The 14481-nt window shown below is 37.4% G+C and overlaps 1 protein-coding gene across 21 annotated transcripts in view; it reads left to right on the top strand.

Moving 5' to 3' along the window:
* The window catches only part of cacna1ba (calcium channel, voltage-dependent, N type, alpha 1B subunit, a), a 132419-nt gene that overhangs the window by 54081 nt on the left and 63857 nt on the right, over positions 1 to 14481 (top strand). For all 21 annotated transcript variants that reach the window (XM_048187662.1, XM_048187661.1, XM_048187660.1 and 18 more), the window contains exon 7: positions 4212 to 4315. In XM_048187662.1, coding sequence (XP_048043619.1) covers positions 4212 to 4315 — 104 coding nt within the window. The remainder of the gene's footprint in view (positions 1 to 4211; positions 4316 to 14481) is intronic.

Genomic DNA, 14481 nt, shown 5'->3' with positions numbered 1-14481 from the left:
TGGCATTGAACTTTGAGCTTTAACATTTTACAGATTTTATTTATACTCTAACAACAACATTACACACTAACTAAAGTTTGAAACATGGGATCACGAAGAACGGGACCTTTAAGCTCACTAGGTTTTGGAACAGAGCAGTAATGTTCTTACATTTTTCTAGTGTTTCAGACAACCCTTCTGAAAAGCAGCAAGATGTCTCTTTTTAGCGTACTCACTGAAATGCCAAAAGGTGACATTTGAAGCATTTCCAAAAGCTTTTCAAAGGTTTTTTTTTAAACATTGTATAAGCTACATTTACTCATTTCTGTATTTGTTTTTTTACTGGATAACAAAGTGAATAACAACACAAAAATATTGGATGACAATGGGAGTCATGGAATTTAAAAATTACCCAGGTTGTACTCGATTCAACACGTTATGAACATACGTTAACCACTGCACCATGGTTTCAAGAATTTTGAAAGAAATTCCTGCATGGATTCCTATCGGAATCCCTGGATTCCCCTCGTGAAAATTTGCAAAATAACACTAAATGTGGCCACACCCTTTTTAAAATCTTGTCAGTCACCTAGTCATTCCAATCTAGTCTCACTAATCAATGTAAATGGTAAGGAATAGACATTAATAGAACAACAACAATGCAACTTAAATATTGATAATAAAGCACAGGCAGAGTTGTTCTCAGCTAAGAGAAACATTTTGCTCCATTGATATTTCCCTTTAGACTGTGCTGTGTCTCATTAATGACAGTGTAATCATAGGAAATGAATCAAACCTCTAATTCTCTTTAGTGGGAGTTTGATTACAGTCTCTATGTTCATATGCTGTCTCTGAATTTATTTCAGGCCATTTTCATTGATTTTTGTTTTATTTACTTATGTCTGGATAAGTGTGTAAGGATAGAGGAGTCACAGTATTAGCTTCTAGCCGTTTTGCTGATGTGTTTCATTATTCATACAGTGAACGGTGAAAGAACAGTATTGTGATCTTACCACATGACAAATAGTAGAAGATGTCAACAAACACAACAACAACGGCATAAATGCAAGCAGAAAAACAATAAATAGTAATGCAGCTTTATTTATTCATGCCCCAGTGCATTGCTGAGAACTCGATTACCACATTTATCACACTGTTATTATCCAGTTTACACATCTTATTATGAAACACATCTTGTGAGTTGCTGACATGAAATTTATTTTCCTTCTAAAATGTAAACTGAGAAACTACATGGAATATTTGTATAAAATATTTAAAAAAATATATTTTTAAAATTGTAAACAAACAGAAAGTTTGTTTTAAAGTCTTGTTCTAAAGTCTTTCTAAAAAGGGGGAAAAATCCCATGGGCGTTATTCATCTGCGCATATACAGTGTGCTTATTTTTTTAGTGCTTTCTAATTTAAAAAAATAGTTTTTATATTTAAAAATAATTATATTGTTAAATTTTTGGCTTATATATTTTTATGGAGTACTGCTGTTAATACTCTTCTCAATGTAAATAAATATTTTTGGTTTAACTTAAAAAAGAAAGTAACCCAGTTGTCATTTTGAGTTTATTGAAATAAAAAATTTGAGTTAATACAAAGAAAGAGATTGGTTGAATCAACAGAAACTTAAAATATGTTATCTGAACAACATTAGTTAATCCAAGGTGAATTGATAAAAGAAAAAAAGAAAATAATTTTTTTTTCTTTTTTTCTGTTGTTCTATAGGGCATCCATATTGGACCGTTAATGGGATAGTTTACCCAAAAAGAAAATACACAAATATAATGAATAATAAACATTAAAAAATATATTTTGAGAAATGTTTTTTTTTTTTTTTTTTGGAAATTAGAACTGTTTGGTTACCAACATTCTTCAAAATATATATTTTTTGGAGTCATGAACAAAATCAAGGTTGAGTAAATGATGAAAGAACTATCCCTTTAAGATTTGTGCATTGTTCATCATTTTAAAGGGATAGTTCACCCTAAAATGAAAATTAAGTCATCATTTACTTGTCCTGGTGTTGTTCTAATGCCATATGCCCTCATTTCTTTTATGGACCACAACAGGAGAATTTTTAAAAAATGTCCCACTTGCGTTCGTCCATATAATGGCAGTGAATAGTGACCAGCATCAAGCTTATTAAAAAAGTATCACAGAATGATCCCATGCAACATGTGCCGTATATTCCATGTGTTCTGGGGGTACACAATAGGGAAACTCCATCCTGCCCAAAAAGCACATAAGTTGTGAGAAATCAAGATTAACAAAAACATGACATGAAATATAATGCCTAGAAATCCAAAAAAAGTATCCGCGTACTTTCTTCACTGAATTAAATATCTCCGAACCAGAACTGTCTGATGAGTCAGAATGATACTTGACAGATGTGAACGGGATAACATCTTGTTGCGACAATCATAACGGATATATTAACCTAAAAGAAGAAAGTGCATGGGTTGTATTTTATGTTGTGTTTTGTTAATCGTGACTTCTCACAACTTGTGTGGTTTTTCTGGGCGAAACTGAGTGAACTGCAGTGCTAATAGAGTCTCATGAACGAGCACGTCACGCAGCCGTGCAGAGAAGCCCAATGGCTAATATCAAGAATTTTTTTAAATAATACATAAAGTTTTGGTTTGTTTTTCACCAAACCCTATTGTATACCCCCAGAACACTTGGAATATATGGCATCAGACCACTCTGCTATACTTTTGCATTTTTTTTAAATCTTGATACTGGTCGCTATTCACTGCCATTATATGGATGGGCGTGAGCGAGGGACATTTTTAAAAAGTTTGGCGTACGGCATTAGAACAACACCAGGGTGAGTAAATGATGACTTAATTTTCATTTTAGTGTGAACTATGCCTTTAAGAGCAGATGCACACCTCATAAAATGCGGTATGAAAGTTTGATTGGAAGCACTGGATAATTGGCCCAGGTTAAATTGCTTAAACATTATACTGTCTCTCATGTCTGGTTAGCAGATTCTCTTGTCATTACTGTGGCACAGTAATCTGGTGAAGTCTGTATTCATCATTCCACCAATCCCTATATCACCTGAGGGAACTCAGACCTGTGATCCAAGGACTACAGAAAGCATCTAACACTCCAGACCACTGAGACGATGTCAAGCATTTCGGCTACTGAACGAAACACATATCCATTTAGTATGTCAGAACAATTTTCAGGCTTTATAGGAAGTGTAGGCAATTCAACATTGTTTCATGCACCCTCAGAATGTGATGAAACTGTTTCAGTGACATCTCCTTTTTTGCCTGATGTCAGATGGCGTTCATCCAATTTTAAAAGATGAATCACTACCATTCCTTTCAAACCGCAAGAATTGCAATATCTGGCAACCTACCCTACGCTGGACTTGGATCAGAGTCTGTTCATTTTAAAACAAAAATGTTTTGCTTAAGAGATACTATTGTGCTGTCATCTTTCATTCAGATGCATGAAACAGTAACCAATATAGACTTTAGCAGTAATAAATAAATTATAATTAAGAAAAAGTCAGTCAGACAAATTCCCTACAGCACGGTAATAAATTTAATACTCAGAGGAGTGGAGATGCAGCAGTGGAATTTGGCTCCGACTGCTTTACTGCTCTTGCCAAAAATGCAATTTTAAAGCTAAAGCAAGAGAGATAAAGGGACAGAGGTAGGCACGACGAGCTGGTTGCCGTAGAAACAGCTGTGTAAGAGAGTAGAGGGGGTTTGAGGATCTGTATGTGTGTGCTGAATCAGCATTCTCCTTATCCCCTAACAATTACAGACAATATGTGAGAGCAATTTGCAAATAAATGACCACTAGGAGAAATCTCGTCTTTGCACGGCTCATAAACACTTTGTAAACGGCCCAGTGTTGTATATGCTGCATGGTGAAACTCTGTCAGAAGGATTTTCTTAACAGAGCGATGACCAGTAGATTGCTTTCCATGTCCTTTTTACCCTGAAAAAAGACCACGGGATCTCACCAAAAAGCAATCATCTGAACAATAAAAGGATTACAGCTGTATAGATATGGATGTGCTATCATGAAATGTGTTAAAGAGATTATTACAGGGTTTGTTAGTGAAGGATTTCAAGGCAGTGGGAAGCCTGTAGAGATTTGTTCTCCTGCAGGTTCTTCTGTGTTCTCGCACTAATGTTTAATTCTCTCTGTACCTGTGCTCCTTCTCAGTTTCTACTTTCATAACTTCTGTCTCATTGCAGGCCAACGATGCTTCAGGGAACACCTGGAACTGGCTCTACTTCATCCCACTCATCATCATTGGCTCTTTCTTCATGCTCAACTTGGTTCTGGGGGTGCTGTCAGGGTAAGTCTGAAATCAGAGTCATCAAATTAGTCCCAACTGCGGGGGAATTCCCTGGAATTTAACCTTATTCAGGATTCTGAAAAAGCATCTTATAATGTACTCAGTATTTCTTGAGCATAAACGGCTGGCCTGAGGTTGCTATAAAGATGATATTATAGTCATTAGTGATAAGATGGTAAAAACTGGAAATGGCATCCATTTTATTTATTTATTTGTTTGTTTGAGTGCCCTAAATAACTTAATATGAATTTAAGTAAGTGTATATAGAATGTCTTCTGTCAATTTGATTCACATTTCGTTCATGAGTTGCAAGGATGGCTTGCTTTTTTTTTTGCATTCATTATTCATTATTTATGATTATCCGTTCGACACTCGTCTCAAACTTCACTTAACCTGCTTAACTAATCATCTGCCTTCAGAATTCATGCTCTTGATTGGCTGCAAACATACATCTAAACATTTAAGTATGCAGTAACCATTTAAAGCTTATATTGGAAGCAAACAAACAGCGTTCCTTTAAAATTATGCACCTTAAAGGGATGCGTCTTAGCTATTTGGTGGGCTTATAGCTTTTTTTAAATAAATGGGCTTTCCTAAACTATTGAAAGCCCCATAAAATAATTTCTGTCCTACAGTTTGGAATCTATTCACCTATAGTTTATGCATATACAGAGTAGACTCAATGTTAAGTGCAGTAGAGCCCTGCTTCTCAATTTGATTAGGCAGCTCTATTTTGCCAATGTAATGTTGGTCACAATTAGGTTTTTCTTCCATCAATTGTGATCGAGCCAAAAGCCACATACACTCCCTATAAAACAAATAACACACACTCACACTAAAGCATCTTTATTTTCCCCTCATGCTTTACCTCTCTTGCTCTCACTCTCTATTTGCCTCTTTCTCTCTCGCTCACACAAACACATTGTTTTAATGGAAGGTCTCTGGATGAATGCTTTGTGGTGAACTATAGCTGCTGGTGGGATTAGAATTTATGATTTCCTGCAAATCTTCAATCTAATGTTCACTTTATTTCACTGAATGGCTCTTCATGTCTGTGTTGCTGTCATTTGGCATTAGATATTTATTGTTGCTCCTTCAGAGGTACTCTAACGTCCTTTGACATTTTTGATGGCTTTAGTTGACAGATTCATTCTCAGGTGGTGGTGCTTCTTTCTCTCTTTCTCTCACTCTCTGTAGAGTTTTTTTTTTTTTTTTGGTGATTATTAGCAAATCTACTATGTTTTCGTTCCATGTGTGTACAGAACATAGGGGTCACTCATGAACTTACTATGGCTTCAGTGGGTAAATATATATATATATTTTTTTAATGAAAAAAAAAAGGCTAAAAAGTTAAAGCAGATATCAGTATTGGTTCACAGTTGTTCTAACCCAACTAGTATTAAAATTTTGAAATGTATGTATATATGTATATATATATATGTATATATATATATATATATATATATATATATATATATATATATATATATATATATATATATAAAAAAGTTAGTAAAAACTAAAAACTGTATACTATAAAGTATACGATTCAAATCTGGGGTCATTTTTTTTTTTTAAAGAAATGAATAGGCTACTTGAATTCAGCAAGATTTGCTTTAAATTAACCAAAAGCAACAGCAAATACATTTATTATGTAACAAAGGATTTTAACTAAATGCTGTTCTTTTTAACATTTTTTATTCATCACATAGTCCTGTAAAAAATGTTCATAGTTTTCTCAAAACATATTGCTGCACAGCGGTTTTCAAAATTGGCAATGATAAGAAATGTTTTCTTAATCACCAAAAAACATTACAACATAGCAAAATCTTGCTCATTCAGTCCCCACATCCTCTCTCTCTTTCTCCTTCTCTTAATTTTCATGCTCTCATGTCGTCCTTCAAGTAATGTTATCAGTCACCACCCTCTCAGTGTGAAATTTATTCATTTAAAGGTTTTTATAGCTTTAAAGGTGAAACAGGCCCTCAAAGACACATTCTTGAGAGGATTTGCATAAAAGTTATTTTTTAGGGTTACTACTGCCAGAACATGTCCATGTGCACAGCACATTCAAGGACGTTTATGTCTGTGTGTATGGAAGTGACAGAATATTTGTGCATTTTTTTAATGTACAGGGACTCTATCTGTTTTTATATGTAGTGAGAGCTCTCTAACGTTGTATTTGTCCTCATGGTAATCCAGTTCAAGAGTACTGTGCGTTCATGAGTGCTGTGCAGCCCCCAAATGATCACACTTCCAAAGGCTTTCTACAAACTCCTTCTGAAGTGTGAAATGTCTACGCACCACCGGCCGCAAAGGATGGTGGGAGCTCAGGAGCAGATTTAATTAGGCTAAAATAAAGCGTTACATAAAGGCATGGCACAGGATTCTTTAGCTACGTCATTCTCCTTGTGCTTTAAAAGTGAAGGTATAAGAGGAGATGTTTAAGATTTTTGGGAAATTCTCCACATTGCTGGATTGGCGCAGAAGACTTTGCAGCAGTTATTATGTAAAGTTGTTTTTCTGTCACCTAAACTAGACTTGATATATAAGTCTAGTTGTCTAAACTACATTACATTAAATTACATTACATTATATGGATTAGTGTTGTCACGGTACCAAAATTCCAGTAATCGGTACCGATACCATGAAAATTTTACGGTTCTCGGTACCAATTTCGGTACCACAGTAAAATCTATTGGAACTATTTTACTATGTTATATAGCCTATTTTAAAAACATTAAATATGATTTGGAGTGTGTGTGTTTGTGTGTGTATATATAGGCTACCTCAATGAAATACATTTTGAAATATAAAAAAAATAAATAAATAATTAAATGTTCAAACATCCATTGTGTACTGTTGAAAAAACCAGCATATGCTGGTAAGGTAGGTTTTGAAGCTGTATGCTGGTCAAATGCTGGTCCTAAACTGGTCCTGCTGGTCCATACTAGTCCTAAGCTGGTCCTGGACCAGCATAAACCAGCTCAAACCAGCATACCAGCTTCAAAACCTACTTTACCAGCATATGCTCGTTTTTTCAACAGGGGTGACAGACGTGCGTGTTTATTTTAGCTATTCCGTCAGAGAAACAACACACTACAGCCTGTAAAACTATGAAATAAATATCGGTAAATAATTGTAACCTAAATAATAAGAAAGTTAAATATTATTTCAAAAAGCATTCGGTTTTTATTTCCACACAAAGACGCGTCATATAGCCAAAGTCCTGTTATTACTTTGATATAGCCGCTTTGCGCTTTGAGAGGGATGTGGGACACGAGCAGGAATGAGACCATTTCTCTTTAATAATATCTTCGTTATCTCCTGATGTTACAAACAACTGACACTTGCTGTAAAAGGTCTGAAGAGCGAGTTTTATCCTCTGCAGGGGCAAGACATTCAGGCTATGTTTGATTTAGCGCTGCCAGAGAAAACGAAAGTAAAAATCACCAGCGTATGAAACGCGTTATATACAAATAAACTTGACGCGCCTTATAAAGTCTAATAACAAGCACAAACTCTGTTAAATAGAAACTGACGTGCAAGCAAAAAGGTTTCTGTCCTACGGTGTTTTTTTCTACTTTACCACAGTAAAGAATGCGAATAGCCTATAATAGGCCTAAATGCGAACGAAAGAAACGTTATAATCCCCTGCGTGAGTGAAGATTTGGGAAAAGAAACAGATTCCATGTTCAGTGGAATAACTAATGGAATATTGTTAAATTCTCTGCTAATAAGGTGACCAGATCGCGATTCGGAAAACAGAATACAAAGCTTAAATGTATGGACTCACGCACCTTTCTTATTCTGCATTAACCAAAATGTTTCCATGGCTGCGATGTCACATTTAATTGCTAACCTATTATTTCTTCTGTAAACAAAGCTTTGTGCTTCACTCGTGTCATATTCAAGTAAATACTGCCAACAGCCTTATCAGTGGGTACCGAATATACCCGGATTCTCGGTACTACAGAAATGCTGGTATTGTCACATTTTCAAAATTTCAGTACCGACTTGGTACCGAAGTACCGGTACTTTTGACAACACTAATATGGATGTTACAATCACGCCTTCCCGGACTCCAGTTCCCAGCATCCTCTTGTTCTGCACACCTGCTTGCACTTCCCTCATCAGTCTTCCCGCCATCTCCCCGGATTCCCAGCAACTGTTTGTCCTCGTCAGCACTCCCTTTCACTCCCTAGACTCCTTGTCTGTTATATTGTTTGATACATGTATGTGAAGCTGTCTCTCTGTTCCTGGATTATTACTAAAGCCCATATATTGTGGATCTCCGTATTTCGCCTCATCTCTACAGCACATACGTAACAGAATAACAGACCCAACTGAAGGATTTCCACAAAGAAGAATGGGCTTATTCTTCGTCTCCGAGGTTCCTGTGTCTCCCGTGCCTCCCAAGCCAGCTACAGAGTCGGATCGCCTTTGTGGGTTCTGGCAGGATGGTCGCTCGCTGGACAGGTATGTGGAGGAATTTGTCGATCTTGCTTATTTGGCGAATTGGCCAGATGCCTGTTTGAACGCCTGTTTTCTGGTGGGGCTGGACGAGGACACGATCCATTTTAAAGAACCTGCCTGCTATTTTTCCCTAGTCAAAGCAATTAATCTGATTTTGTTTCTAAATTGTTCTGATTTTGTCATTGAGGAGGTTCTTGATAATTCGTGTGATCCTCGTCCAATCTCCCCAGAAACACAGGCGGCCTGGCCAGTTCGCCAATCGCCGCTTTCCTCTGCCTGCTCCTCCAGTGAGCATTCCCCTGGTGTCCTGCCGGACCCAAAACCCCGTATGGCCTAAGAAAGATCCTCCACTGGGCCGAAACGGCCAAGAAGAAAAAAGAAAAAGGTCACAAAATAACTCTCCTGAGCTCCAGCCCTCGCCGAGGCCGCTCCAGCCCTTGCCGAGCACGCTCCTGCCCCGGCTGCCAACGAGTCTGTTTCAAGTGTTCCTGAGTCAGCTCCAGCAGTCCCCGAGCCAGCTCCAGCAGCCCATGAGCCCACCCAAGCAGCCCACGAGCCCACTCCAGTCCACAAACCCACGCCATGCCACGAGCCCTTCCAGCCTCCCCTAAGTCTCCCAAAAATTTTTTTTTTGGAAGCTATGCACCCATGGGTGGGAAACATGTGGGGGACACACATGTGGGTGGGACTCGAAACCCGCCAGGGCCGTCCAAGACACTTGACCCGCCATAGCTGTCCACGGCTCCTGACCCGCCATGGCTGTCCACAGTTCCTGACCCGTCACGGCTGCCCGAGACCCCTGACCCGCCATGGCTGCCCACGGCCCCTGACCTGTCACAGCTGCCCGAGACTCCTGACCCGCCATGACGGCCCGAGGTCCTAGACCCGCCCTGGAGACCTCCGCACCCGTCTGCACCCCCCGCACCTGCCTGTAGGTCTCCAGGGCGCCCTTTAAGTTGGACTCACTCCCTGCACTCCTTGTCTGTTATATTGTTTGATACATGTATGTGAAGCTGTCTCTCTGTTCCTGGATTATTACTAAAGCCCGTATATTGTGGATCTCTGTATTTCGCCTCATCTCTATAGCACATGCGTATCAATGGAAAAATTGGTCATTTTGTTTTTCACCATTAACTCCCCCTTTTTTGCCTTTACTTGTTTATTTTAAATGATCTTGTAGTGTGAAAAATTATTTTTAAAATGACAAATATTGCATGTACTATTTCATTTTGAGATCTTAAAACTGCCTGCATTCATAATAAATATAAAATACACTATCATTCAAAAATAGGATTAATAAGTATGGTTAAGATTTTTAATGTTTTTGAAATGGGTCTTTTATGCTCTCCAAGGCTGCATTTATTTGATCAAAAATATGATAAAGTAATACTAGAGAATATTATAACATTTTAAAACAATGTTTTTTTTTTTTTTTTTAATTTTAATATATTTCATTTATTCCTTAAAATTGTAATTTATTCCTGTGATGTTAAAACTGAATTTTCAGCAACATTACTCCAGTCTTTAGTGTCATACGAACCTTTAGAAATCATTCTAATATGCTGATTTGGTGCTTAAACATTTGTTATTATTACCAATGCTGAAAACAGTTGTTCTGCTTAATATTTTTGCTATTCCTTTTTACAGGGTTTTTTGAATAGAAAATTCAAAAGAACAGCATTTATTTCAAATAGAAATCTTTATATGCCTCTATACTGTCACTTTTTATCAATTTAATGCATTCTTGCTGAATAAAAGTATAAATTCCCCCCCCAAAAAATATTACTGACCCCATATCTTTAGTGTGTTTGAAATATTGGTGTTTGTTGGGGCAGTGTGAACCAGCCTTTAGCCATTTGATGCACTGGTTGCCATGGTGCATACTGTGTCTCTCAAGGTTGTGTGTATGTGTGCGAGGACCGGGAGGTCAGTTCACCTGTCTGACCACGCTGCTTTCAAAGCAAAAGGCCATTCTGAGGCCTCATAGGGAGACGAGAGGACTGCCCTGGGGTGGGGGTTTGAGGAGAGGTGGGCAGCTGTGTCATCTTCTCAGTGGGTTGTTGGGCATCAGGGATTCTGCAAGAAGCCAATTCATAGCCATTTCATTTTGATCTCTCTCACCTCACAATAGCTTTTTGATGTTAACTGTATTGGGCAGCCCTATTAAATATTATAAGTACCAGTGATGTTTGCTTTAACACAGAAACAGAAAGCACAGCTTCACCTGTAGTTAACCGAAAAATGTTTGGTATTTTTGGTGGCCTGAAAAAGCAAACTTTTAAAAAGGGGTTTCAAGTTTTTAAAAACGGGCTTCAAGTTTTTGAAAACGATAGCATTATCATCTGTGAACAGCGAATCTGTGAAAACGGTGACGACATGCACATGCGTATAACGTGTTTAGTCTATCCACCTTATTTTTTTTTACGTGGAAATAAAGTGTTTTCTGTGAATGTGCGAGACTTGCGATTTATTAGCCGCTATAGGGAAATAACGAGAAGAATATCAAAGTGCATTAAACTGTAAAAATAAGGTGGATTGGCATGCATAAGGCAAGTGATCTGTAAAAAAAATGCGTATATGTGCAGGTGCATAGTCTTTCTTTACAAAGTGACATCGCCAACTACTTGTCTGGCATGCGTAATACAGCGTTTTTAGTCGTTTGCGTGGATCTGTGAGAATGGGGATAGTTTTGATAACGTTGTTATCTGTACAAAGAAAAAATGTTTCTGTTTTTAGTACATCACTGTCGTGTAAACGTACCCTTAGAAACATTTACATAAACAATACCAGTGGTGCCTGCAGCTTTACGGCTTGACACACTGTGTGTACCATGAGCGCTCCGACTGACCTGAGAAATGTTTTCTGTGGGAATATTTCAGCAGTTATTATGTTACATATTTATGTCGACTGAACTAGCGATTCCAATCATTTGGGAATTAATCGGTCAATTCTTTCTTTTCGGCGAATGAGCAAAATGCGTTTGCAAAAAGCACATGTCTTAAACGATTAGCGTTCATTCAGGCCACCGTCTCACTGAATCATCTGAAGCAATTTTTTAGTCAGTAAAACAAACAGACCATGTCAAGAGAACAAACAGCACTGTTTTTCAGTCCTTTCATATGTGAACATGCACTAAATGGATGTCTTTGACAATTGAAAACATGTCTAGAGATACAGTAGGCGTTGCTTTCATTGATGGTCTGAAAATTCTGCATAAAGGAAGTGCGAAGTGCACATAGCCCAACCGAACTTAATTTTATAACTTATTACTTTATATTTATTACTCAAAAAATCATTGAAAACATAACGAATAATTCAAAGTAATATATACTTATAAGTTCAAGCTTTAATTTCTACAAGCTTGAACTGAGTACTAATAAAGAATTTACTTTTTGAACTAGCTTATTCAATGTAGACATTACATTAGTTTTTTCTATAGTATGTTTCCATCCAGCTATTTTTATGCGCATTTTGGGATATCACTTAAAAAAACCACTGGATGGAAACACCAAGATGCCCATAGATTCTAGAAATGCGCATAAAAAACATATGCGCTCAAATGAGTCTGATAAATGCAAAAACATGCGTATAAACTACGATGGAAACACTTTTACCGAATAAATTCCTGATGCGCATCAAAAAAGACTTGACTTTGCGATGGGACGGCATAACTAGACCAACCAGCGGACCGATCTCGTTGCACAGCTTCTGAAAACTGTTTTGGTCATTCTGTAATGCCTGAGCAAAATCTGTCGTTAAAGTGGTTCACTATAATTCCATATGCGCCTCTCATGATTGCATTCACAAACACAAGGCATCTGAATGCAAGATAACATTACATCTGCATTTTCTGAGGTTCAAGTAATTTATTTATATGAAAATTATTATGTACAGTACTTCTACTGCAGCAAATGTTCTTAGCGATATTTAGCACCAGTTTATCAGGAAGGATTTTGTTCTCTTTGACTAGCTGGATGGAAACAGTGCTTTATTCGCAAATGTTTTATGCAATATTCCAAATTTGCCCACCAGTTAACTATGCAACTTTGGATAGAAACAAAGCTACAGAATCATTTTTATCAGTACTGGAGAGGTTTAAAAGCTTCTTTAGAGAATCGTTTGTTGTGTTTATTTGTGTAACACTCTTTTGTAGTCTGCTCTGGAAGGACACTTTTAAATGAGCTTCTTCTCGCAAAGTGCAACAGCACCTTTGTTTCTAACCAAAATAAACACATGCAGAGATGCAGCGTCGCTAGCCATTTCTGTGCATCTGCCTCTGTGTGTGTTCTCAGTATTTGTTTGTGTGCACAAACTAGTTGAGTTCCTTCTATGAGGAAGATGTTGCTTTCATGCTGAGACAGAAGTACAATGGTTTGGAGTCCGTTTATACTTCATGGACTTGTGTGAGTATTTGCATTTATTTGTGTGTGTGTGTGTGTCTAAGAGAAGAGAGAGAAGTACTGTAGATGTTGCTGCAGGGTTAGAATTCCCCCTTGTCTGTCACGCACTCACAAACAAATATACACACACTCACACTCACACTCACTGTCACGTCACACTGCCACTGCAATGCAGGGAGGGGAGAAGAAAGGGACTTTCTCCACATTGTAGTATGGGAATCCTACTGAAATCCAACGTATGTTGTGTTTTGGGTGCTAGTGCCCAGCATCAGGTTCTTAAAGGGACAGTTTACCCCCCAAACATTAACACACTTCATATTGTTTAAAACCTGTATGACTTACTTTCTTCTGTGAAATAAAATGGGATGTTGTTTTGGGACCCCATTGACTTTCATGGACTGAAATTTAATTGAATTCACATTCCCTGCTCTGATTACATTCTCAAGCATGAAGTAAAATCTCGATTCCAGAAGCATCACATCCCTCATGTTCTGTCCACCCTAGTTTTTTCCCCTTTTTTGTGTGTATAGCTTTTTTCACTTTCTCTCTGTACACTCTGCACACCTGTTAAAGAGTAATGATGGTCCATCATCGCACTCTCCTCTAATTAGCATGATAACAGATGGCAGGTTTTGATGGGGCACAGAGTTTTTTGTCCCTTAGTGCTTCTCCATAATCATGTTGCAGAGAAAGCTATAATGTTTATGAAAATGGATGAGACTCATTTAATTACCAAGTCAGGGTAAAATATGCCTGTCTCAGGCAATGCATGGCCATTTCTCAGTACAGTCAGTAAATACCACTTTTTGTGACCTATGAGCTAAATATCTAATCAAGTTATCACTGTACAGTTTTGTCATAGTGTGAAATGAAAGTTAGAAAGATTAGACAGAGAGATTAGAAAAACTGCCTAGCCCTGTAGGTGCATTACAGAGAAAAATGGATTGACCCCTATTTCTTTGTGAGGCTGAAACGTCTCTGAAGGAAGTTAATCAACCGTTTTGCATTAGTCCATTCAACTTTTTTGTGTCCTTAAAGCTGAAGTGCACAATTAACATCATCAATTAGAATTGCAAAAATAATGAATTTTCGATGGGTTTAAACACCTGGTTTTAACTGATGATGATGATGATGATTATTTTATATTAATTTTTATAAATTATTATTTTATTGTAAATCAGTTTATATAATTGCTCTACTGCTTCAAAGTCAATTACAAAGATCAACAAATTATTTTTGGGTAAAAGAAATTGATACTTTTATTCAGAAAAGATGCATTAAATTGCTTCT

This window comes from Megalobrama amblycephala, linkage group LG4 (genome assembly GCF_018812025.1).
Source record: "Megalobrama amblycephala isolate DHTTF-2021 linkage group LG4, ASM1881202v1, whole genome shotgun sequence".
Classification (NCBI taxonomy): domain Eukaryota; kingdom Metazoa; phylum Chordata; class Actinopteri; order Cypriniformes; family Xenocyprididae; genus Megalobrama; species Megalobrama amblycephala.
Note: the sequence above shows the minus strand (reverse complement) of the source record. Positions and strands in the feature narration are given on the sequence as shown.